General features: G+C 32.9%; 1 protein-coding gene across 1 annotated transcript; it reads left to right on the top strand.

Moving 5' to 3' along the window:
• The first annotated feature begins 8165 nt into the window (after positions 1-8165).
• LOC130625511 (glutamate receptor-interacting protein 1-like) lies at positions 8166-26968 on the top strand. Its single transcript, XM_057440615.1, has 22 exons — positions 8166-8248; positions 8331-8385; positions 9047-9078; positions 9442-9504; positions 10238-10301; positions 12756-12901; positions 13805-13882; positions 14314-14389; positions 14790-14935; positions 15377-15460; positions 16193-16265; positions 17089-17784; positions 18178-18317; positions 18745-18822; positions 19246-19315; positions 19599-19744; positions 20494-20617; positions 21457-21602; positions 22185-22246; positions 22809-23827; positions 24800-24977; positions 25736-26968. Exons 1-22 carry the CDS (start codon positions 8215-8217, stop codon positions 25856-25858), a joined length of 3633 nt encoding a protein of 1210 aa, XP_057296598.1. The 5' UTR covers positions 8166-8214; the 3' UTR covers positions 25859-26968.
• Positions 26969-27374: the final 406 nt, after the last annotated feature.

Raw genomic sequence — 27374 nt, 5'->3', positions numbered from 1 at the left:
TAGAGTGTATGGCTGCTTCGGCATCACTTTCTAGTCCAGTTGCTATTTGTAACGGACCAGCAGTTGTTTGGATATCACTTTTTAATACCCAGCTTAACACTTTAACAATAATTCTACGTAATATTTCTCCGATCTCTATCGGTCGAATACCGGGATTTTTGTCCAACGGAATAACTTTTTTGCCACAGAAGCAATGTGTTCGCATAATTGCCGCCCTTCATGCTTGTATTTATTGGTACATAGAATGTTTCTAAATTGTTCTGCGTCGACTTTTCATGGACCTGGAGCAGCTTTCCTAATCTTGTCAGCATTTTTGTTATCAAAATATAAATTGTGAACTTCTGGTACTGGACCTTGAAGCAATGTTTCTTCTTGAACAGATGCTGGCTCTGAATGTTTATTCTTCAACTCGTGAATCGTTTCATCTGTTGGAGGTAAAACTCTCTGATTATCATCATTATATAATATTTTCAATGCAGCAGAGACCTTTCCTTGCATCATTAGCTTTGCGAAGGTTTTTGGTGTGTCTTGTTTGTGTCGTTTTTTGCTAACACGCATTCGTTTTTAAATTGTGCGTCCTTCTTTTAGTAATAATTCAATCTTACCGTCTTTCCATAGTTGAAACCGTTCAGCTAACTTTGAATTGTGTTCTTTTGATTTGCTCTCAAAATAAATTTTTCATCCAAAATATCGTTTCATTGTAAGCATTGTTCACAAGGCTGGTAAACACATCGCCTGTAAGATTGTTTACAATAGAATTGGATGTTAAATGCTCTCGCTCTGTGAATTTTGGAAAGTTTAATAAAATTTCTTGTCTGTTAATCCTAGTTGACATTTCTTCCTCTGCACATAAAGTTTCAGCCCAGTTGATGGTTTCCACATCTTCATCATAATCACATGCGACATTAACGTTCAAACGGTTATTAACACGTCTGTTATAATAACTTTGTTTTTGTTTACAAGAGTACATATGAATATTAAGTCCCTTGAGGCTGTCAAATGTACGTTTGCAAATACGGCATGTGTGAACCATGGTCATAAAATCTTTATAAGAGCAATGTTGAACTTTTTATAAAAAAATTCTGATTATCAATTTTGCAACTTTGATTTAACTTTCTTCAATACAACGATAAAATAACACAAGTTAACAAGCAATCTACCATTCTGTTGCTCTATAATTAATTGCGCTCGATCTTTGCACATAAGATACAAATTGTAACTTCAATTTTGAGTAAGCACTTCAAAGGAGCAAGCAGTGCCCGTCAGTCTGCAAAATTGTAAAAAGTCAGGTGGGTTTTCAGGTTTTGATGGTTAATCAACTTGTGAGAAAAGTGGGAGTTGTTGTACGTTTACGAACATTAAGACTGTTGTGTCGTATAACCGGTAACAGTTAGAATTATTTTGATTGAAATTTAATAATTCTAACTGTTACCGGAGTCAAAGTTGTAGCTTAGTAGAGAAGCCATGGAGGCGTATTGATAAGCTGAATGATAGGTTAAATTCGATATTGTGAACACTGATCTTAGTAGAGTAACCACTGGGAACATTTCTAAGAAAAATTAGATCCAGATATTCTTCGTATTTTTATTTTTAATTTTCTGAATTTACGTGTTCACGAATTATAATAAAATTATTGGAATTACCTAACATTTAAAAATATAGAAAACTCTTTAAATTTGATTTGAAGATAATTTTACGATCTTAAGATAATTTTACGATCTCAAAATAATTCTACGATCTTAAGATAATTTTATTATAGTGAGATAATTTTATTATTTTAAGATAATTTTACGATCTCATGATAATTTTACGTTATTTTTGTTTTTAACTTTTGGTGCTTATAGTATATATCATAAATGTTGTTATCAACTTACAATATTTTGCATAATGCCTTAAGCAAAAATATCTCAGATTTCATCGAATCATTTAGTTTAATTTTCCGCCTTCGTTGTTGGCGCCCCTAAGGCTCCTTGTTTTATTTTGGGCGGGTTGTCAACATGTAAATTAGAAATTCGTAGGACCCAGTTACAATTTTCGCTGGCGCACAGAAAGCTTCACGTGGAGCGCAGATGTTGCCCATCCATGCATGACTTTGTTTTATTTACATCAGTCGGCTACCGGAAAGTTAACATTACATAATGGCAGGGTGACGAAGGTCTGTTGTGCTTTTCGTAAGATGTGAATTTTTTAAGCTAATAGCTATAGTTTTTGATTTTAAACAATTTTATTATATTGGGATGTATTAAAAATTTTAATTTGAGCCTTCCCGTTCTTCGTCATAAAATCCAATGAAGATGAATTGCCCAGATGCTAAGTTTTCCGTTTTAAGAAAGAAAACGAATTTCCTGATGATCTCCTAGTCTACTACTTAAACTACCAATCAGAGATTATGTGATGCACCGTTTTTTGTTTTTCCATCTTTGTATACAGCAATCATGTAATGCTTGTACTATAATATACCAATTCGATTTGTCTAGGCTTTCAATTGTTTTGTGGTTCTTGTCAGTAGTATAGGATCTTTCCTTGCAAAATAAAGCATAATAATTGGCTAAAAATTCTTTTTAGAAGATCTCACTGGTTAAAAAACTATTTGCCTGCCAAAAGAAATGTAAATAAAGCTTACAGCAAGTCATCTATTATTATTAGCCATATATAATTCACAAATTAACGTAACCTGTGCATCACAATCAGCGCAACCTTAACCCAATGAGGTGTATAAGTGTTACTGGGTGTAGTAAGTTGTGGTTCATGTTACTGCAGTTTTTTTATTGGTGAATCAATGTAAAATTTATTAGTAATTCCGTATAAAACAATACAGTACAGTCTGAATATAATCTACCGCGTACATGCTAATATCACATCTTTGCGTGGAGGACGGCAGTCGTTTGTCTTTTGTTATAATTAAATCCCTTAAGGGTTTTGCGAGTTTATATTTGCGTGTTAACCCTATTCGGTCTGGGGTTTTTCAAACATACTATGACCGGGGGGGGGGGGGGGGGGGGGGGCGGATTCCGCCCCCCCCTCAATAACTTTTCATAGGGTTGTTCAAATTGAATCAAACTTGGCACACTTATAGTACGTCATGAAAGGAACAAAATGGCGCCAAGAAAAACTTGCTTGCGTCAGCACATTTTCTGTGACGTCATCAAAAGCTTGAAAATTGTTAAAAATGCCACTATCTGCTTAAAATATAATTACTTTTGTTCTAGAGCGAATTTTTACATTCTGTTTGAAGTTTCTGAAAGCTAAATAAAAGTCATTTAACATATTTTCCGGTTTTTACATGGATCGGAAGAAAAATTGCCAAAAATTGCCCGAAAATCCGTTTTTTTTCGATTTTCGGGTAAAATCCGACAAAATCGGGAAATCGGATTAGTCACGTGTTCAAAATGATTCTTCTTGATGAAACAAAGTTGTGTTGCAAGTTTCAAGTTCTAAGGATAATCCTAACAGGAGTTATTATATTTTCCCCATTATAAGGATTTCATAGAGATTTTTAGGGGTAGTTTCGAGTAATGGCCAATATCAAAGCCTCTGAAAGGTATGGGACCTAAAAAATTAGCATGCAGGTGTCTAATAGATAAATGTTGAAACTCAGTAAGTATCATAGCCATATAACAAAGCAATCAGGAGTTATTAAAAAAAAAACCGTCAGGGGGGCGGAATCCGAGTTTAACTTCCCTCAATACAACGATAAAATAACACAAGTTAACAAGCAATCTACCATTCTGTTGCTCTATAATTAATTGCGCTCGATCTTTGCACATAAGATACAAATTGTAACTTCAATTTTGAGTAAGCACTTCAAACGAGCAAGCAGTGCCCGTCCGTTTGTAAAATTGTAAAAAGTCAGGTGGGTTTTCAGGTTTTGATGGTTAATCAACTTGTGAGAAAAGTGGGAGTTGTTGTACGTTTACGAACATTAAGACTGTTGTGTCGTATAACCGGTAACAGTTAGAATTATTTTGATTGAAATTTAATAATTCTAACTGTTACCGGAGTCAAAGTTGTAGCTTAGTAGAGAAGCCATGGAGGCGTATTGATAAGCTGAATGATAGGTTAAATTCGATATTGTGAACACTGATCTTAGTAGAGTAACCACTGGGAACATTTCTAAGAAAAATTAGATCCAGATATTCTTCGTATTTTTATTTTTAATTTTCTGAATTTACGTGTTCACGAATTATAATAAAATTATTGGAATTACCTAACATTTAAAAATATAGAAAACTCTTTAAATTTGATTTGAAGATAATTTTACGATCTTAAGATAATTTTACGATCTCAAAATAATTCTACGATCTTAAGATAATTTTATTATAGTGAGATAATTTTATTATTTTAAGATAATTTTACGATCTCAAGATAATTTTACGTTATTTTTGTTTTTAACTTTTGGTGCTTATAGTATATATCATAAATGTTGTTATTAACTTACAATATTTTGCATAATGCCTTAAGCAAAAATATCTCAGATTTCAACGAATCATTTAGTTTAATTTTCCGCCTTCGTTGTTGGCGCCCCTAAGGCTCCTTGTTTTATTTTGGGCGGGTTTTCAACATGTAAATTAGAAATTCGTAGGACCCAGTTACAATTTTTGCTTGCGCCCAAAAAGCTTCACGTAGAGCGCAGATGTTGCCTATCCATGCATGATGACTTTGTTTTATTTACATCAGTCGGCTACCGGAAAGTTAACATTACAAAATGGCGGGGTGACGAAGGTCTGTTGTGCTTTTCGTAAGATGTGAATTTTTTAAGCTAATATAGTTTTTGATTTTAAACAATTTTTTTATATTGGGATGTATTAAAAATTTTAATTTGAGCCTGCCCGTTCTTCGTCATAAAATTCAATGAAGATGAATTGCCCAGATGCTAAAACAACTCTTTCAATTTTCCGTTTTAAGAAAGAAAACGAATTTCCTTAATAGGAGATGATAGATAGATAGATAGATAGATAGATAGATAGATAGATAGATAGATAGATAGATAGATAGATAGATAGATAGATAGATAGATGTGCATATTTTACATGGCTAGCCTCACAAATATCGAGGGATATACCCTGTCTATTATTTCCAGGAGGGGCCATGGCTTAGATGGAGAGTCCTAGAGTATTTAATGCTCATTTTGAGCTACGCAGACCCAATTAGTAGGGCCCACGCTCTACTAGACAACTCCCGGCAACATCCAACGGCCCACACAGTGTGCCATCTCCCCAATTTCCCTGACATGGCTTGGGTTAACCCGGGGCTATGGTAACATTCACTTGCCCATGTTGAATCGCCGTCAAGAGGAATCGAACCCCGGTCTCCCGCACAGAGTACGAAAGCTATAACCACTAATCTACGGCGCCACAAAACTAATCTACAGCGCCACAAATGATCTCCTGACTAGTCTACTACTTAAACTACCAATCAGAGATTATGTGATGCACCGTTTTTTGTTTTTCCATCTTTGTATACAGCAATCATGTAATGCTTGTACTATAATATGCCAATTCGATTTGGCTAGGCTTTTAAATGTTTTGTGGTTCTTGTCAGTAGTATAGGATCTTTCCTCGCAAAAAAAAGCATAATAATTGGGTAAAAATTCTTTTTAGAAGATCTCACTGGTTAAAAAAACTATTTGCCTGCCAAAAGAAATGTAAACAAAGCTTACAGCAAGTCATCTATTATTATTAGCTGTATATAATTCACAAATTAACGTAACCTGTGCATCACAATCAGCGCAACCTTAAACCCAATGAGGTGTATAAGTGTTACTGGGTGTAGTAAGTTGTGGTTCATGTTACTGCAGTTTTTTTTATTGGTGAATCAAATTTAATCATTTACAAAAAATAATATTTAAAAAAATAATATTTGACCCAGAACATTTCAAGAGAAATAAAATCATTAACTCAGGCATGCTTTATTTCTTTCGTCTACAATAAAAATGAACACTTTAGTAGTGTGATATTTCGCACGTCTAAAGTAAACCAGGTGTGTGCGGAGGCGTGCACGTGCGATCTTACGCCTTAAATGACAAAGCCTGTCACGGGTGTAGGAGATGTGGTATCTATCCGCTTGATAAAACAATGTATCCTGAATACAGGTTCGACACCAACCTGAAAAAAAGGTAAGCAACAATAGTGTTTATTTAAGCTTGGTTCCCACTGCGATTTAAGTGTGTTTAAGTATGTTTTAAATAAGATTTTAAAATTAAACCATAATGTGAATGCGTTTGTGTTTTAAAATTTTCGGCATAAAACCTGTTTAAACCACAGATTAAATAAAACCTTAGATCAAAAAATTTTGATATTGTCGTTTAAAGTTCAAAGGCGCCGACAAATGCCGAAGGAGTTTTCAACAATTTTAGGGCACATTTTGCGCATTTTCACATTACGACAGAAAAGAGAATAAAATATAGCAGAAAAAAAACTAAGAGGAAGAGAATCTTAGCGTACTTATTTGCCAATATCCAGTGTATTTTGATAAATCACACAAAGGCTACCTAGAGAGAGACATGTTTTTGCTTTTAAAATACAGTGGGAATGCTCAGGTTTTATTTTAATTTTTATAACACATTTAAAACCTTTTAGATTTTAGATTTAAACCGAAGTTAAACCACAGTGGAACCAAGCTTTACTTACTTATTTTCGGTGTGGACCATATTAACGTAAGTTGATTAAGCCTAAAATGTAAAAACGAATTTTTTCAGATATGATGTGTGAATAGCAAATGAAAAACCAGAACTTTCCGCTCCAGAACTTGACGTTATCGACACAGAAGCTTCAGCCAAGTCGACCAAAACGCCTACACTTAAATCAGTCACACCATCCAATGCTGAGAACAGTGATGGCAACACATTCGTGTATAATGGTCGCAATGGGAGAATCTTATTTTATTCCAGATGATGAACTAGACAACTTAATTCGCATGCCAACCACACCCGCTTTGTCAAATTCAAGTCCAAACACGTCAACAACAAGCAACGCTTGTTTCCAGTCTGTGTTTTTAAAGAAATTGGACTCCCTGACAGCTCCATCATCTAAAACTCGTGTCAGCACTTAAAACGCGGTGAAATAGTTACATCTGATGAAATGTTTATATCAATTAAAGCAAAAACGCTAGAAAAGGAGGCAAAATCGAGAAAGCCAAAACTCTTAGCCCCACCAACTGCGAAGAAAAGCACAGAGCCAAGCGACAGTGACGAAGTGTTGGAGGAAGACTTGTCAGAAGAAGAGTACTTTTCTTCTGATAGCGAACATGGGGATAATCGTGGTATGCGCAAGTTTGTTTAAACTACTGCCGTTGTGTCTAAACTGGAAAGGGAAGAGGCCTAAAGACACTTGTATGAGTTGTGACTTCCAATGTAAATATATATTATCTAAAAACAAAAAAGGATATCATCCATTATAATACACTTAGTTATTCTCCCCCCCCCCCCCTTTCTTTAGATATTTTCGTTACACATGATATGTGCTAGGACGAGCCCGTGAGACGAGGTTACAATCAGGAAGTAAATAAGTAAAAAGAAATCAATTGGCAACATCTGTTGTATGTTAAGCACATATGTCCCATTATTACCTCTAGGCACTTGGAATAGGCTCAGGGTCAATACAGGACATGTCCCGTAATTACCCAATATGCAGCCCATAATTTCCCAAAAGAAAAGGTAATTACGGGACAGATAATTTTTTAAATATCTCAAAAACTATAGGCCATGTCATAAAACTACTTTCGCCTTCTTTTGCCAATGGTATAAACAAACTAGAATGACGGTTGGATGTTTCATTACGCTTGCGTTTTTGGAGATATGGAAAGATATGTAATTTTTGTCCCTTAATTTCCCCGTTTGACATTAACGGAATTCATCTATGCCTACAATAATTTATTTGTATAGTTTTAAATTACTTCATTGAATTAATAATTGTTTTGTAATTATTTCTCATTCTTTTCCCAATTGTTTTCAAAAAATTAAAATTAATTTATTTCAACACTTCGTTAAATTCGTTTTCGTTCAAATTGTTTCTAAATGTTTATCACACATACCGTTTTTAAAGACCTAACTATCAAATATGTAAATATCTGCATTCTTCGTCACAAAATATAAATGAAAAAGGTTGCTTTATATTGTTAAAAAGGATTGTCAATAGCAAAAAGATTGTTGTGTTTTATTACTTTCTAGAGCTAAACATGTACAATATTTTTTGTGAATGACGATAACATTTGACTATGAGAGGAATGGTTAAAAAATGGGTTCCTCCAGGTATTATGTTTATATTTTTGTTTTGTCTCAATTTTGAGACAACGTACTATGTAATTTCATGTTTCACTTTTATTTATTTTAGGTTGTATTCCAAAGGGAATAAGCGAAGAAGATGTGAGAAAAGCTTCTTTAAATGGGTATGCAAATTATTTTAATTGTCAATATAAATTATGTAACTTTACCAATGTCTTTTCCTGTTTTATCTAATAGTCTACTGATGCGGGTGAAAATATGTGAAATTATTACAAAACTATTGTTTAAAAAGGAAAATAAATACATATATACATACATCTTTGCAGCACTTGGGAAGATAATGTGCAGTATTACTGATACCAATATGAAAATAAATAGTTGTAAGACTATTCAGGAAACCCTCCTCTTGCTATGTTGCTTTCTGCATAAGCATTTGGCCTATCCCAATTTAAAGGAAAAAATGTATGCAAAATTTAAAGGGACAAATGTATGCAAAATTTGAAGAGACGTTTCCATGGTATATTTTCTGTAACACTGGGGCAATTAGTACATCTTCTCAACTTCAACTTCAATTTGAACACGTCCAGATAAACAATTATCTTTTGATGTAATTATTATGCATCAGCTGCTACTCCACTTTTAATGTATATGGCTGTTATTGAACCAGGCAGGCAAGGTAGAGCAATGCTATGCATATATCTGGTGGGAATGTGACGTATAGTTACAATCAGGAGAGGAAAAACCAGCCCTTAGAATAGAATCTTTAAATCTCTTCTATTCAGCTTTTTTACGATATCACTTTGCATTTGTTTTTTTTTATTCTAGTTGGAATTTAATAGATGTTGATCCTGATAAAGGTTTGTTTTGGTTTATTAAAATTAAGATGAACTGTACTGTGCGCAACATAACTTTGTTACACACAACACATTGAATTGCATTTAAAATAGTGTTTGTAAACCTTACAATTATTGTTGATGGTCCAGGCTTAGGATATTGACAATGAAAATCTGTTTATTCTCTATAAACGTCCTCTTTGGAAACTGAAAAAAAAAACAGGAATATCAACTTTGTCTGATGCAGTAGTATATTTTACAGAATAAATGTGCTTCTGATAAAGTTATTTGGGATAATCATAGAAATGGTTGCCAGGGGAACAGTAATATTTCGTTAATTCTGTTAATAAGTATTTGTTGCACTTGCATGTTATTATTTTATTTAAGGTACATTTGTGGTAATTCTTGTCAAAACTAAGCAAGACAAAACCTTTGGACTCACTATATCAGGTGCGATAATATCATTTAAACCTCAGAAAAAAGAAAGTTGGAAGGAGACAAAACTCTTTTGAGTCTATTGTATTAAAGCGTGCTACAATGGAGGGTTTGAATTAGCAGGTTGCTTTTCGCAATTTGCGAATCAAAATGCTGCCTTTGTGAATCATTTTATGAAAAAAATGCTAAAATTTTGAATCTATTTTCTCCATCAATTGCTTGCATGACCTATATTTCTGTATTGGTTATTTCTACAAAATAACCATTAACAATGGATCAATAGCAAGTGGCCTACAGTCCTTCTCGACCACACCTGCAAGGAGGTTTTCACTACAACCAGCACATTTTTGCAATCTGACTTTATATTTTTAATTCAAACCCTGCAATAGTTAAATATTCAAGACAATTTTTAAATTTACGATTTAATGAGTAAATTATGTGAAAATTAGAATGACATAAAATGATTGGTTTTCAATAACAAATCAATGGGTATTTAAACGACATTTCAACGTGATAAACACATTTCATGTTGCAATAAGGCATGCTCCACAAGCTTTCTCACTAGTAAACTATGATTTCTGATGGTTGGGAAAAGTCAGACTTAAGTCAATATTTTTAAAAAAGGACTTTTACAAGTGTTTCATATATATTGTGCATAATAGAAAAATTGAATAGATTTCCATAGACACAGAATGTGGCCCTAATACATGTGTGTATCAATTTAACCAGAAAATGTTTAAAATTATAGGTGGGAATGACAAAAGCAGACATCCATATATTTCAAATCTAAAAGCTAATGGCCTGGCAGACAGGTATGGAAAATTTGAAACTGTTTCTTCCATCTGTAGTTTCCACTTTAAAAATTTTTCAAGATAGTACAGAAATGAGTGGAAATGTTTTTCAGCATGTGTACTTAAAAAGTTGAGTACTTTTAAACTTTTTCTTCTAGTTCTAACAATAGATGAAAAATTATTAACCAATCTCTTTTGTAACAATTGTATCACGGTACTTTATTTTCTGTTTTAAGTGCACATTAAATTAAGGTCGAAAATTGCCAACATAATTCTTTTAAATATTTTCCTGCTTGTTCCTTTCAGCAGAATTTTTTTAATTTTTTTTCCTTAAAGTGGAAAAACCACCTCTATCCTCCTAAAAAATGTGTGCACAAAAATTTTCCAGGTAGTTCTGTGAAGTTAAAAAAAACTCAACCATTTACTTCCCTGCATTTTGTCCGAATTTGATGGGCAAATTATCTTTATACTTATATAAACAATTATGCGATTTAAGAAAATATATTGCTGGTGTAACAATAATTAAAATGGCTACTTTTTTCTAAAAATGTCTAAAATTTGGAAAACTGCTTCACATTTTTTTCCCGATAAAAACCTATTATAAAAAGATCTAGTGCCTAGGTGCTGAATCCCATATATCAAAACAAAAGTTAAAAAAAGTAAAAGTGAATTGGTAGAAAGTTTTTGCAACATTAGAGCCCATAGGTTGATTTATTGCTTTACTGTTTGTGGCAGCAGCCACCAAATAATGCAAGGCTGGTGAACTAAAGAGATCATGAAAAGCTCTGTCTAGTTCAGCGCAGTACTTGTAGGGTATCAATGATTTGGATATATTGATAAAAAAATCAGCATAACGTTTTTTAACAACTCTTTTGGATCAGTTACTTCTTGCTGTTCCACACAATTATTATCTACAAAAACAAGGGTTGGGCTAATATAGAAATGATTTTTATAAAGCACACGAAATTGACTGAATCAAAACAGACAAGATTATTTCAGTTGTTAGTTCGTATAATTATGCGCAAACTGTTTCTGTTGTTAATGAGGAGATCATTTGATTTCAACTAATATTTCTATGCCAAACCTTGCCCTTGGTGTTCTTCTGCTTAATGGGATCTACTTTTATACAGCACAATGAATATACATCAATACTGAATTTTCTCTTGGGTGTTAAGATAACTTTAACATTGTGATTTTTTTAACACAAAAGAGACACACATACACCCCACTTTGTTTGCTTGGGTTCAAAAATGTCGCAAACACATGTCAATATTTGACTGCCATCAACTCCCCCAAGCAATAAAATTTCAAGAAATTTTCATTTCAGATAGTCTTGCTGATTCCAATTAAAAAAAATTTCTCATGAGTGACAGCAAGTTAATGTTCAGTTTAACAGTGAGTTTTGATTACTATGTGGTTAAGACAACCGTAGGAACTTTAGAATAGTCACCCTTTAGTTTGATAAAAGCACATGTCCACAACAACGTTTTTTTTGGCCCTGCCACCAGTTGGAATTTTTTAATACATTACTTAACTGGCTCGTAGCTTTTTTTATCACATTCTTTTGAAACACCAAGCGTTATTACATTTCCATTTTCCAATTTATTACCACTTGATGTGTATAAACACGCTTTGGAAGTGGATCAATTGGAGCAAGTGTAGTAGCTATGAAATAGCGTTTTTTCATAAATAGTAACTTTGGAGTGCTTGGTGCTTCTAATACCTGTATCTGTGTAGTGTTGGAATATAATGCTATGTATAATATTGGGCAGGCAATGCTGTCATAATCTCTCTTCATCTCATGAACACATGACCCACATGGCTATCCTGAATAAGTATCTAAAAATTGATTTGAGGAGAATAGAATTGTTCTAAATTTATTCATGTTTCCTTTTTCGTTGAAATGTGTATATGCATGCTTTAAAATTCAGGTATCAGCATTTGAAATTGATGATTGGAAAACTCAAATTTCAAGTTATAATATTTCTAAAGGCTAAACATAATAAGGTGCACAAAATCAGTGTATCCGAATTGTCCTAAGAATTTTATTTTTTTAGTAAATGATATAGTAAAAGTACAGTCATTGATTTCAGTTGCAAACTTAAAAAAGTAAAAAACAATCAAACAAGTGGGAAGATATTATTATAAATTTACTTTGTAGATTGAAATGAAAAGATTAAGTGTTTTGGAGAATGTATTATCCCCTTTTTTTGATCCACAAATGAAGATCTTAAAATTATTTATGCTAACTTGGGTGACACCTGAAGAACTTTAAATTTTTATCTAAAGTAAAAACCAAGCAAGGGCCAAGCGCCCTTAAAAATTTTTTAAATTCTTTTCTTAAATAAGATGTATCTTCTTGAAATGTTTTTATAAATGGGTTTCTTATAAAAAAAAACTTTATCAGCTATGAATCTTAAGGTAATTTAGTAAGTGTTTGTATTTTTTATGTACGTTTTTATTTCTTTTTTACAGATCAGAATTGTTTTGTGTAGATGACAAAATCATTGCAATTAGTGATAATGATATTTCTAATCTAAATCATGATGAAATCATTAAAATCGTTCATGACACAGGGTTATCTTTAAAGTTAGAGATCCAGTACAAGGTTTCGAAGAAAGGTATGTACATGACTGAAAAAATGAGAGTTTAAATGCTTATCAGCTCATACTGAAAATACATGGATAGCCAAAAAGCATTATTAATGACAACCTTGTTTACAAGTAAAGTTTGGGTCCCTAATTATGTCACGACAAGTTGTCTGGTGCACCTTTAAAATCTTGCCAACCTCGAAAACTTAATAACCATAAGGCAGTGTTTCGAAGTACCTTTAACAATGTCTAAAGTTACAGGGTCAGCCTGTAACTTTAGACATTACAGCCCTTTTCTTTATATATGTTCTAACCAGTGTTTCCACTTTCCACGCATGCTGGCTTTGTTGTCAGTCTAGTTTTAGATTCATCTAGATCCCCCGTAGGTATGCGTGTTCCGCATATGTATCACAGTCTTTTGATATTCGCTACTCACAAGTTGTACATTACGTCACTTAACCAGGGCACAGTGGTTCTCTAAACCAATATAATTATACATACAGTTGTCACATGTCATATTTCTCCTTCAGCAGTGAAAAAGTGTTTTCATTTTTGTGTATTAACCTGCCTAGTCACCACCGTATGTTATTTTGTTAATTCTGGTAAGCGAATCTGTTAATTATGACTAAAGAAGTATTAATCTATTTGTCATTATAATGATGGACCACCAACACCTGGTCAGGTACTTTAATTTCTTCATGGATCATTTTCGCTACTTAAACAAAAAGCGGTAAAAGAAATAAGGTCTGTTCGTGTGGTGATGCCCTGGTTTGTTGGGTCATCCCTTTACCCACACAAAAACTTTTGTTTATTAATAATACTCTGAATCAATCTAAAACCAAAAAAGCAAATATAAAAAATAAAAATATTAATACTCTGAATCAATCTAAAACCAAAAAGCGAATATAAAAACTAAATGTATGTATTTTTTAGTTGGAGATAGATGGAAATGGAAGAATTCCAATTTTTTTTTGCATAGAGAAAGGAACGGTTTTTGTTTTGATGTTAAAGGTAATTAACTTTTAAATCTGTTTACAAGTTCTCAATTTATTTGTGCTGTGTGATTTTCTGGTATATATTTATTGGCTATGTTATATTTTTTAAATCACAGATAGTCATATCTTTGTTTGTTTCACTTTCTCTTTTATGGGATTATGTGCACTGTTGGCAATCTAGAAAAATAATATACACTTAGGTTCTTGTAGGAGGATTGCAATTTCCAGGTTGTCATTTCTCATTTGGACATAAAGTAAAGAAGTTATTAAAGGAAGTTATTAAGGACTAAAGATAAAATAAAGATAGAAAATTTATACATCTTATATTTTACCCTGCATAGTCTTATAGTCGGGTTGCCTTAATCTTTGCCTACTGGCAGGTGGAATTATATTCTGACAGGTTTATATCGGTTGTTTACTACCTAATTTAATCTTCATATTTTATAGGTGGAGTCACTAAAGATAAATTATTACACCGTCCAGTGATTGTCTCAAATATTGCAGTAGACAGTAATCTTGAAAAGTAAGAAATGCCATTACATTGACTGTATAGTAATTGCAACTCCACAGTTGTGCAGTTCTTTTGTTATGATTTCAAGTAGTAGAAGCCAGTAGTATACTTAGTGCAGTTGCTTCAGTTCTTTTCCATGCGGGAATCTCATACCATGCACTTTTTTTATTTTCATTGCTACAAGCACTCCTAATGAACCCATAAACCCAGTAGCATAACTTGTTATTTCAGTTCTCTTCCGTGAGGAATTCTTATTCGGTGCAATTTTTTATGTGATTGCTACAGCCCATGACCTCAGTTGCATAAATTTTGTTATTAGCATAACTAAACTATCAGTTTTCTCTTGCGATCCTTCTTTCTATGCATCAACTATATCAACATATACAAATTTGTATGTTTCCTCTTTCTTAAGTTTAGGGATTATATTCGCTGGCGATGAAATCCTCTCCATTAATGGACAATCTGTCAATGACTTACATTCTTCAAAAATAAAGCAACTAATCAACCAATCAGGTCAGGAGCTTGAATTGGAAGTTAAATATCCAACCGGTCAAAAAGGTATGATTGTAAAAAGCTTTATTTGATAGTGAAGAAAGTCTTAAAAAAATTATGCTGAAGCTGTAAATGTATTGTAAATGAATTCTTTTAGTATCATGTTAAAGTGCACTAGAGAGGAATGAATTAGAGTAAAACATCATTTCTTCTAAAATAGAGTTTATCGTGTTCACGCGTGTTATACACAAGTGATCGTGTTCACGCGTGTTATACACATGTTATCAATTATTTTTAAGTATCACTCTAGTTGCATACCAAGATGACATTACATAATTTTTTATCCTAATGACTTGGTATCTTTTTTTTATAACTCCATTTCATTTTGCCAAAACAAGATGCAATAAATGCTGATGTGTCCTAGCTATGAGAATTTTTCATGCCAAAAATGTATTTATGACCATTAGCTTAATATTGGTTTAATTTTAATAATATACTCACTTTTAGAATGTCAAATAACCTCTGGAAATAGTTTTGTTGTACAAATCAATCGTGAAAATAATCGAATCGACATTGGCATTACATTAAGTGGTAACATAATTTATTTTCATTTCCATGTTAATGCTTTTATATGCATGTCAATGTTGTCTGTTTTGTTAATTACTTTATGCTGTTTGTTTTAAAAATTAATGTTTTAAACATCGATATTTATTTCATACAAGTTGCTTAGTACAGAATAAAGTGTCAGTTTTTGTATCAGATATTGAAGAAACAAAAAAGAGATTATAAGTTTAATATATTTGTCAAACTTTAAAAGCACAATTTGTCGAAATTTAAATCCCTTAATTATTTGTTTGCATTTTAACTGTATTTTATAGTTTTTTGCACTTGAAATGACCAAATAATTCCACTCTTTTTTTGAATAAAACCTGTTTGAAAAAATGGGATCCCGTATCCTCATTTAAGGGTATTTTATCCTCATTTTAAGATGCAGAGGGTGCAGGGACTTAGACAACTACTTTTATGTTAGAAGGGTATCTGAGTATACCTGAGTATACTATCTGAGTATACTAGTATTATAATAACACTTCAGGCTTTTATGTTTTAAATAAAAATATTGCATTTTATAGTTGTTATATTTTACTGTGCAAGAAGTGCTTTAGTTTTTTCTCCTTGTCTCTTCGTGAGTAAAAACAATTTGGCTGTAGATTATAAAAGTTGAAACTACAGTTGGTGAAACCATGCCTGTTTTTTTTGGAAACATGTCATGACTCTTTATAATTGTTGTTAGTATTTTACCAACAAATATTGTATGTTCTTTAGTTTCATTTGAATATGAATGTGATGGCAGCATCCTTGTTATTTCCGAGATACGGGAAGGTAGTCTCGCTGACAGGTATGTGTGATTAACATGGACATATTTTTAAATTTTTAACTTACTGTAAACGGAATTTCTTTAGTAGTAATTGGTGCAGAATTGCAATTAATTTTCGATTTAATTTTTAAAAAGTTTATAAAAAAAATTTATTCAAATCTGCAGAACGAAGAAAATTCCGCTTACGTGAACTACGAATCAAAAATTAAGAGTCGTCAATTGCCCTTTACGCTACATCATTAAGAGCTAATAAAATATTTTAACTGATATGCCCTTTAAAATGGAAATTTGTGGTTAGGTTTTTTTAACCAATCAAATAACAGCAATATTTATATCAATAAAGATTTTTTATACCTCGTTTTTTTTTAAAAAAATGTTTTTGATTTTCTCGGGTGTTTCGGGCCTGTAAATTTACAGCTGTATTCACATTGTTATACGTTGCTTTTGTCAATTTATATATGTTAATTTCATTCACGATTGCTATTTGCCAGTTTTATTCGAAAGTAAAAACAACCGCAAAAATTAGAACAGCAGACAAGTTAAAAGTAGTTAAAATTGAGTCATTTGATTAGATTATGCGTTAATGTCATATGAACTCGTTAAACGCCCATATTAAAGTTATATATGTCAATACACACCAGGAAGTGAATGTAAGCACATGGGAACGTTATTTTGACGATTTAACGTTCCATAAAGAGTGCAATTGGGCGTGATTTGTAGAAATCATTTATCTTTGTGTATCAAATGTTTCCCGATTCTTCTATTAAAATACATTTGTTTTATTTTTACAATATTTATCTCTAGCAATCTTTTTTTTTTGTTTTCCACGATTAATTTCTTCTAGAACTGATCTTCTTGCAGTTGGTCATCTAATACTATCCATAAACAACATCTCATTGGATGGCATATCTTTACCACAAGCCAACCAAATGTTGTGGAATTCACCTGATACTGTGCTTATTGAGGTGATGGGTGATGCACCATGCGATATCTATACGGGAGTTGAAGCGGATTTAATGGTAAAACCTTCAGATTATAGACATCACGTGGATTCTCCTAATACCACCTATGGTAATGACTATGGTAATCTCCATGAAGGCGTCACTAATACTTCGACAAGATCTTTTGTTAGAACTATGAATCAAAATAATAGTTTCTGCTTTAATACATTGCCTGCACGACCTTATCCCTATCTTCAAAGGCATTCCAATGCTGTACCAAATGGTAGCATCAGAGGCTTTCCCAGTCAAATGAATAGTTGCAATCGATCTGCTACGTTAAACAGAATGTCACTGCGCTCACGTAGATCTTCACAGCATTCTAGTAGTTTGTGTAACAGTTATGGTCAATCAAGAACTCTCCGTAATGGTTCAGTTCAGTCTTTTAGTCCCAGTTTTGTGAGCAGTGCACATGTGAATGTGTTGTGTCGGTACGAGGTGTGCGAAGTGGTCCTATTTGATAAAGATTTAGGCGTCGAGGTGCAAGATGTTGGGTATGGTTTAGTCATTGTCAACCTAATCCCACAAAAATCCTTGTTAAAGTAAGTTTAAAAGATTTTTATTGTTGTAATTTTGAACTGTTAAATGCCTGTCAAGAAATCTGCAGAAACTCTTTATTTTTTTTTACCAGTCAATAGAAAGATATCAGAAAAATAAAACGACAAAGTCTACGACATATCCAAAATATATTCTCATTCTCACTAAGCTTTTGCCAACACACAGCTTGGCATGTTCACAATTATTCTAAATTCTTAAACGTTTAATATAAAATACTAAATGTATCAATAGGAATAAAATTGCAACAATTAATTTCAATCTCTCTAAAACTTGCTCTACCAAAATAACAATGCGCAGATTTTACCAACACAGAATTATCATCTTTTTCTTTCTTAACGCTTTTTCTGCCATGCTGACCTGTACATTTTTTATCTTAGAACTGGTGTAGTAAGTCCTGGTGATCGAATATTAAGTATCAATGGAACATCAACAGAAAATATGATAGATATTGATTTTTATCATGCAATTGAAAATATAGAGCTTCCGCTTACTCTAACTGTTGAATTCGACGTATCAGGTGGGTGAACTTTTTCAGTCGTTTGTCAAGTGGCATAAAAATCGTTTTGTTGATACAGTGATTTAAGTTCTAGTGATTTTAATCTTTGAATTAAAAAATATCACCTGGCTGGAGACCATTTTGCAATAAAAATTTCCTTTGCATGAAAAAATCAATCTGAAATAATGTAAATGCAGGCCCCTGGCAACCAAGAGGTGGGGGACAGTTGAACAGTCCATTTTAAATCCGTTAATGGTAAAATGGAACAATGAGATTTTATAATACATAATTTGTATTGTTTTGCCATTTAAACTGCCTCCCCACCCCGCCCCGCCCCACCCCGCAAATTATTTTGCTTCCTAAGGCTGGAATAAGATTTTACAGCAGATGAATTTTTGAGTTTTACTCCGAATAACACAGTAATACGCGTTTTTACTTTCATGCTTAGATTCCATTGTTCCCAATCAAGGAACATTTACCATAAAAAGTCGCAAAAATAACAATTCCACCGGATTGCTGCTCACAAGTAAGTTGTATGTTTGGATTGAAATAATGTCATGCATTTCCTGCTCAGTTCGAATGTGTTAAAAATTTTGGTCGATAGAAAATTTGGCGGATTTGATTATTTTTAAATATCTCTCAACTTAATTTCCCGTTAAAATTACATGTTTTTTATATTACTATTTTTTGGAATTATTCTCGTGCTTTGCAGCTGAAATTTTTTAGAAATTTGTAATGTGTAATGTCCAAGGGGAAAAGTTTACATTCAAATCCTTTTAAATCTTTTATTGGTGTGTAAAAGCTGCACCAGTAATATAAAAAGCTCAAACCTTCTGCGGTCTCGTACTTTTGAGCATTTCTAGGAGCACTGAATGTTGTCGAAACAAAACATTAGCAATTCTAGAAGGCGTGAACTTTTTTTCAAACGATACTTTTTCACGATCTTTAGGTACAATTTCTAATGACAAGGAGGAACAGTTACGTATACATGATATAAAGAAAGGTAGTCCAGCTTACAGGTTTGTGTTTTTTGTTGTTTGTTGTTGTTGTTTACTTCAGATCCATGACTGTTTTGATAAGTTTAGGCATCAGTCATTTTGTTGATAACCTAATCGAGTAGCTGACTAGACACAATGTTGAAAACAGCTGGCTGCCAGCACTCAATGTGCGTATGACGCAAGCTAGCTAACAGTCACTTTTGCAGGTGCCAATCTTAGAACCCTGAGAGCTTTTGTGTTCCACTTTGAAGCTTTTACTTTCTGGGTGTGGTTTTTTTTAAATTTGATGTTTTTTTTAACACAGGTTAGGCGTGCTAGCTGCAGGTGATCAGTTGTTGTCACTGAATGGCGAGTGTGTGAATCATTACACTCCTGAATATGTTTATCAACTTATTGAAAAATCAAATGATCCTATCGAAGTCACCATTAAGAAAGATGAAGAAGTCGCTGGTAAACGAATTTATATTTTCTATTAGCGGAACTTGTGCTGATAACATTTAAGGTTCCAACCAACCACCCTTTGTTATTTAAGTTTCTTCGAAATTACACAAATGACTTCCCTCCCTTTCCTTTGAAATCGCCCGTGTTAAAAATCAGAAAGAATCTATAAGCACCCAGAAATTGAATTTGACTTTAAATTGTTCTGCGTAAAATATTATGTTATGTTGGTTCTACAGAAATTGTCGATAGTATCTATTGTTATGATTTTAAACCTGTGAATGAATATTGTAAGGGTTTCAGTAACATCTCGAAAAACGTGAGGACTAATTCCAGGAGGTCCAAAAAGAAAGCATTTTACCAATCAGTCGTTTTTAGATATTTATTTTTTTTGCCAATGAACCATTTTAAGTTTTTGGATATAGTTTTGTTTGCAATTCTAATTTACGCTAAAGTAAAAATTTAAAATTTCTCGAATGTTCAAGGTGTTTGTTTTCTAACAGAAAAAGCTGTACAAGGTTTTAAGCAAGCATTCCATGTTTCATTTGTAATATATCAAACTCATCGTAGAAGAACGCTAAAAAATTAAATGTCGCGATTTAATGTTTTTTGTCAAATCGCAAACTTAAGTACTAGTGAACAAGTGACAGCATTGACAAGGATGATAAAGCAATAATCCTGTACGCCTATGGATTTTGTCGAACTGAGACCCTGAAAATATTTTTGTATAATGCAGTATTTTGACCTATTTTTACTTTAAGGTCCGACTTTCTCTGTGGAACTTACAAGAAACGGTGAATCGCTTGGAATGTCATTATCAGGTTCAGAGCAGCCATTTGAACCGATTATCATCAGTCATGTATCAGAGGACGGACTCGCATATAGGTAATAATATCTCATTTAATTAACGCACTCTTTTTGAGGATGAAATCTGAACGGTTTTTTTAAGACTTATTATAATAACCCCAACAAAAAATACACGCTTTTTTAAAAGCAGCACAGAGTCTTGGCTAAGGTTCGACGTTACTTAATTTTTATCTCTTACAGGCTCGACTGTTTCTTACTTGTTGACTGTCTACTTGTCTAAATTCATGTGTTTGCTAAATCGATTAGGCTAGTGCGCCAATCAAATGAAACTGCAGTAGTAATCACGCTTTTTGTATGAAAGTCACGTTTTTTGTGTGTGAAACTCACATATTTTTTATAACATATGTCTGCTAAATTTCTTGTTATTTTCCTGTTTTTTCCCTTTTTCATTTTTTTTTCTTAACCCACTACACGCTAAGTTTTTGCTTTGCAGTTGCTTCATTTTTTGAAAAAATTGAGCCTTATAAAAAAACATGTCAATGATCAGTTTCATTTGTGGTTTCATTTTTCATTTTAACGCCAAATCCTATTGACAGTATTAACGTAATTACTCTTTCTGCTGGTGCACCTTTATTATATATTTTCCTTGATGTGTGGCAGTTTTTTCTCAATTTGTGACACAAGGTAGATAGAAGGTATTTGAAATGCACGCCTAAAGCTAAAATTTCGCAAGTAAAAATTTTTTTGTCACCGTTTGTTTGTCTGTGTTTAAACTGGTGGTGTATTATGAAAAATTGTTGGAAAAACCGAAAATTATAATTAGGAGCGTTTTAGACCCGGATAGTATTGCCACCAAGGCTGTACCTCTTTGGGTAATATCAATACAAAATCCAGAAATTTTATCTGTTTTTTCTTAGAAGTAACGCTATCAACATAGGTGATCAAATCCTAGCTATCAATGAATGCACACTGCGTGGAAAGACTTTGTCACAAGCCGACGAACTTTTAAAGTCTTCGGGAAATAAAGTGAAATTTTTAATTAAAAGAAAACCTGTACGGAAAGGTAATGATTGTAGCATGTATACCAGTGACAAAAAGTGATAATTTAATTTTATTGTATCGTGAAAACAGATTTTCTATTTTCTGTTAAGTCTTGAGATTTTTTAATTCAGATTTTTCAAAGCTCCCAATAAGTCACGAAGCAATTATTTGCACCTGTTTCACTCGAAAACATCTCTTTAGGCCTCCGGACACGGGTTGTAAGAATAATTCCTAGCAATGAATCGATAGGGGTAGAGACTTGATAGTTCCTTTGGCAAAGCTCAGGGTACATGAAGAAAGACTTGGTGGGAGGTAATAGGGACTTGATGTGGAGAAATTTGATTTCAGAACAAACACAGTATATATTAGAACGTTAAGCTAAAAATGGACGTTAAGCTAAAAATGACGGTCATGGTGATGGTGACGATAACGATTCGTAATAAGTACATTTCGTAATAAATTTTATGCTTGTTGATGTGATGGGAATATCTGGGTTTCGAAAGGTTTTTTTGTTTTTTTTTTAATTTACTCAAGTGCAGTCTCTGACCAAATCAAAGTATTGTACCAAGAATTTTTCAGTAAAGGTATTTATTTTTTCTTTCAGTCAAGTCTGGTGTAGAGTCACATACTAAGCACGTAGCTGACTCTACTGCGTCCGTATCTGAGGTAATATTGATTACTGTAATGTCTTTCTTAACCCTGAAAGTGTGCTATTTTATAGTGGATTTTGTGCAAGTTCTTAAAGGTCAATTTATTATGGATGATTAGTATTGTTGTACCATCTCATAGCTAGGTTGGTTCCATAATTAAGTCCTGGAGTCGATACGACACTCTTTTGTGACTTAGTAATATGTCTTAGCATGCTCAGTGAGGGAATTTACTTAGATTTAGTAATAATTAAGTAAGTCTCTTTAACAAATGGTTTTAACGTAGTCAATTGGGTCATTTGTTACTTGCATTTTACACAGTGATTTTACATTTCTGTTTGATAATATAATTTTTCTTCTGTTTTTCTGACTGGGACTAATTTGAACAACAGATTTTAACAGGTCGTGTTGGCTAAGCAAAAAATTGCAACTACGTACGAAGATATATGTGTAAGCTGAAAAACAACAACACAAGAAAATTGCTGCATTTTTTATTCTTGCATTTGGTATTCCTTTTAAAAAAAGCCGACATCTTCTAGGTGTGCCAGTACATATTAAGAATGCCATGTTTTGTCTCTTAGGTAAAAAATCTAGTTTCTGCTTACAGTTGTGAAGTTGACAGTTACAGACAAAATGTCACCTCTACGTCGAACCAGATTCCGATAAGGGATGAATCAGAATCAAACTCAACAGAACCACTCTCATCCTCCTTACTGAAAGAAGCGGTAGGGAATGTAGCTAAAAAGAAAGCAACGTCATTTGACAGCAACTCAACGGTACCTGTATCATCCTCGAAGAGTGTATCCCCCCTAAATTTACCTGGTGATGATGCGAGGGTAATTTCTACAACGATACGTAGTGTTGATACCACAGTGTCACCTCCAGTATTATTTAGTGATGATACAAGGGTGTCAACTCCAACGTTGTGTAGTGATGATACGAAGGTATCACCTGCAATATCACGTAATAATGATACGAGGGTATCAGCTGCAATGTTACGTAATAATGATACGAGGGTATCATCTCCAACGTTATGTAGTGATTATGCGAGGGCATCACCTGCAAAGTTACCCAGTAGTGTTGTGAGGGTATCACCTCTACGTAGTGATGATACGAGGATATTACCTCTAACGTTATGTAGTGATGATATAAGAGTATCGCTGTCAACGTCACGTAGTGATAACACTGTAAAGAATAGTAACATTATCGAAAGGCCTGCTGTAGTGGCGCAGAATTATTCGCGAATGACTGATAAAAATTATTTTGTTTCTGCAGAAACAGAGGGAGATAAAAATAAGCATACGCAAAGAACTTTTAATCCTCATTCCTTTGACACTGAAGTTTTGACCTTGAAATCATCCACCACGCCCTTCAGAAGGTCAATACGGTACAAGAAACAACCCTTAGATAATAATTTAAAATTAAAAAACAGTCAAGAAAATAATGCTGGCCAATTAAAAGACGATTCCGTGTTATTTAACCCTGCTCAAATGCCTTTTGTGTTTAAAAGCAAAATTGCCGATGACGCAGTTCAAAGAAACCAATCCGAAAAGGATCAAGGCATTGACAAACAGGAAAACAGCAATAAAAATCGCACAAGGTTTGTAGATCTGATCATTTTTTTGTTTTTGTGGTCACTGTGAATGTCTGTAGAAAAACTATTGTAAGAGAAACTTAGAGTGAAGGTATATGGTGGATTAAATGCTGTCGAAGAGGTTAAAACAAGCTCAATGTTCTTACATAACCGTGTCAACATATATTGTTAAAATTGCTTGCAAAATACAGTGCGAAAACATTTACTATGATACAAGCTTTGCGGTTCATTTGTGATTTAAGATTCTGATTTATTTAAAAAAAAAACATATCTAGCTGGAGTTAACCCTAATGTCAATACATCTATTAGTATAAAAAAAAAGAGATGTTTTCTGTCCACCTCTCATCAGAGTTTGTGATAGTGGTGTTTAATTAATTTGTACCGTGATTTGAACCGAGTCAAAAATATGATTTGTAACAGAACCATAGAACTTGATTTCGCGACAGAAAAAATTACATTTATGTAATTGAAATAGGTTAGATTGCTGTGTTTGTAATGATTTCAAATGTGAGTGGACAAACATAATAGTTTAATACTCTATGCTTTTATGTTATGCTATGTTATATTTTGTTTGCTCTAAAATATCAGGTGCAAATAAAATATGCCGAAGTGAGAGGGTAAGAAGTATTTTATTTTCTGCATGGAAAAACAAATTTTAATTTGCTCTGTTGTTGCAAGTGAAGATTAAAAAAAGATTCAATTGATATTAAAAATTACACATGAAGCGTATTTTGAAACTAATTCTGTATAACTTTTTCGTCGTTTGTTTTTAAAAAGACCCGAAATAAACCCGAGATATTTCCTCAGGGCATTCACTCTCTCAGGAATTTCAAACAAATTAGAAATTATCAAGTATTTTTAGAATATTGCCTTGAATGTCAGGAAAGAATCTAGGTGAATTTAGGCGTCTTATATCAGTAAATGTCCTAACTTATGCGGTAAATAAAGTTACGACAGAATTTTTATTTTCTTATCTAGATTGGACTCTGATGTTGTTCTGTATCTCGTGGAACTTCAAAAGCCACGTGAATCCGATGAATTCGGTTTTAGCGTTTCGGAGAGCTCATTAGGAAGCGGAGTTTATATAAAGACAATACAAAAAGGATCGCCAGCTGACATGTCCAAAGCTATTAAGAAATACGACAGAATCTTAAAGGTATGTACTGATGATAGTAGAATAACCAAAGATGTGTCTTAATCATGTTGTTGATGTTGTTACATTTTGAAGTATTACTCAATTTATTATACACGTCGTTGAGTGTTGTAACATCTCTTAAGAAAACTTTCAAATCTCTTCTAATAATTTTTAGAATTCCTTCAATTTTTCAAAAATTTAATTGGGCAAGAAAGTTAAGCCTATTATTTTACTGGCGAAAACTTTTTAATTATCAGCTTTCCCCTGTATAGGCTTATTGAAATAAAACAACTGGAATCTGATACCCTGCAGAGAACTGTTTAAAATTATTTAAAGCAAGAAATGATATTGAAATTCAGATATATGTCGAGCTTAAATGGGTAGCTAGATGTTGATTAATCACCCTTGTATAAGCTCCTTATCCTTGTATATGGTCGTCACCTGTGTTTTAGGCCATTACTTGTGTACTAGGCGTTAGCTCGTGGAAAAATCCACGGGTTCGCCCCTCCTTTTTATGCCGCATTGTGTGCGTCTCTACCTAAGCTACCATTTTGCGTGACAGACAGACAGACGGACAGACGTATACGGGTATTATAATATAGATGTCCCCATCACTGGCGTGTAAGTCTATCATAAAAAACTCATAAACATGATAAACATACGACGTAGCTTTGAGGCATGTTCTCATCACTCCTCTTAAAAAAGGCGGCAACCCTTCCCTTGCATAACTTTCATTTGCCGTTCTTATCACTAAACGTTTTTGATTGGTTTATTTTAAGGTTAACGGTGTTTGCACACGTGACTTGTCGTACGACCATGTTGTGCCCTTACTTCAACAAGGTGGTACTAAGTTGGATCTTGTGCTGGAACGGAAAACCATGGTGCATGTGTCTGTTTTGTAATTAAAATCTTTTGGGTAAATATTATATTAGTTGAGTGTAAGTATATTTTCGCGAGAATTAACTTTCGCGAATTTTATGGGTATAATTTCACATTTTTCAAGAAAATATGTGCAAGTGCAACTGAAGTAAAAAACAAATATTTCGCTAAAATAGAATAAAATTTTTCGCTGGTTTCGCGATTTATAGAAATCAAAATTACTGCTGAGCCTAACTTCTGCGATTTAGGACAAAGATGGCGTGAAACTTTGTCTCGCGAAACTTTGTCTCTTTCTATAAAGTACGACCTGAAAAAGTAGTATCCGCAAAAAAATTGACTCGCAAAGGTCAATGTCTTTTGCACGATAACTGTTTACCAAATCTTTTGCTCACTGCAGTAAGTTCAAATTATTAGCCTTTTTTTTTCGTTTTATTTATTTAATTTTACTTTTTTACTTTTTTAGGCTTTATAGCCCTTATAGGCGTTTTTTTTTTATGAAATTGACTTTTTCTGTATCATTGTGTATTTGTTTAAAAAAATTAAAAATTTGTATTTATAAAAATATTTTTGTCTGACTTCTTTGTTTTTAAGTATCTTCAATTGTATTTTCAGAACGTTGTTTGTTGACCGTATTTTGTAATATTTATCCAGTGAAACACTTGTTGGTTTCGTATATACAAGTTTATACGTATAGTATATATAACCCACATATTTTTATAAAAATAACTACTTAAATTTAGGGACTTGAAAATTACTCTATCTACAGAGATGTAGAGTCAGAGTTTTCAGACTTTCGAGTTTATTTTAAATTATTCTCATGGAAATTTAAACCCTCGCATATACAAGAAAATTGTGTTGAAAAATCAACTCGGTATAGATATTTGTTGTAAGCTGGATCTGGAATTGAAATTTAATTAATAAATCATCGAAGTGCTGACAAGAAATCCTTGAGGTATTTTTAAGGTGTTGCTGTATAGATTAGTATATTTTATATTAGAAGAAGGAATTTTTAAAGTTTATAATTTGGGAAGGAAAATATTTATTTTTGATATATTTATATATTCAACAATTTTACTAATATTTTGTTACATGTTTTGGTTACATTCTATATAAATATATTATGTATGTACTTTTTCTAGAATTTTTGGTCAATTACCCTAAAAACCAAGTTTAACCAAGGTACAAAATAGGCAAAATTTTGGCGCAAAACTTGTTTTTTGATTAAAGCAAAAAGCAACTTCTACGATTTAATTTTCTGTATAGTCTTTGTATACGGTAGACTCTCTAATTCGAACACGCAGGGGGGGGGGGGGCTAAAAATCGTTCGAATTACTAAGAGTTCAAAAAGTAGGAAGTGTTTTATATAAATTTAAAAAGGGAAGACTTTAAACAAATGAAAATACACTCTTCTGCTGTACTTAAACTTTAAACATCTATTTCAAATAAAACCTTTAAAGTAAATAAAGGGAATGTCTATTGAAATTCAACATTCGAATCTGTGTTCAAAACATTCTACTCGATACACAATTAACTATTTAT

Source organism: Hydractinia symbiolongicarpus, chromosome 14, assembly GCF_029227915.1.
Source record: "Hydractinia symbiolongicarpus strain clone_291-10 chromosome 14, HSymV2.1, whole genome shotgun sequence".
Taxonomy (NCBI): Eukaryota; Metazoa; Cnidaria; class Hydrozoa; order Anthoathecata; family Hydractiniidae; genus Hydractinia; species Hydractinia symbiolongicarpus.
Note: the sequence above shows the minus strand (reverse complement) of the source record. Positions and strands in the feature narration are given on the sequence as shown.

Bases quoted from the DNA above. Each gene is read 5' to 3' on its own strand.
- LOC130625511 (XM_057440615.1), top strand. From the start codon at position 8,215: ATGAGAGGAATGGTTAAAAAATGGGTTCCTCCAG. The intron at 18,318-18,744 runs GTGGGTGAACTT...TTTCATGCTTAG, and splicing joins TGTTGAATTCGACGTATCAG to ATTCCATTGTTCCCAATCAA. The intron at 18,823-19,245 runs GTAAGTTGTATG...CACGATCTTTAG, and splicing joins CACCGGATTGCTGCTCACAA to GTACAATTTCTAATGACAAG.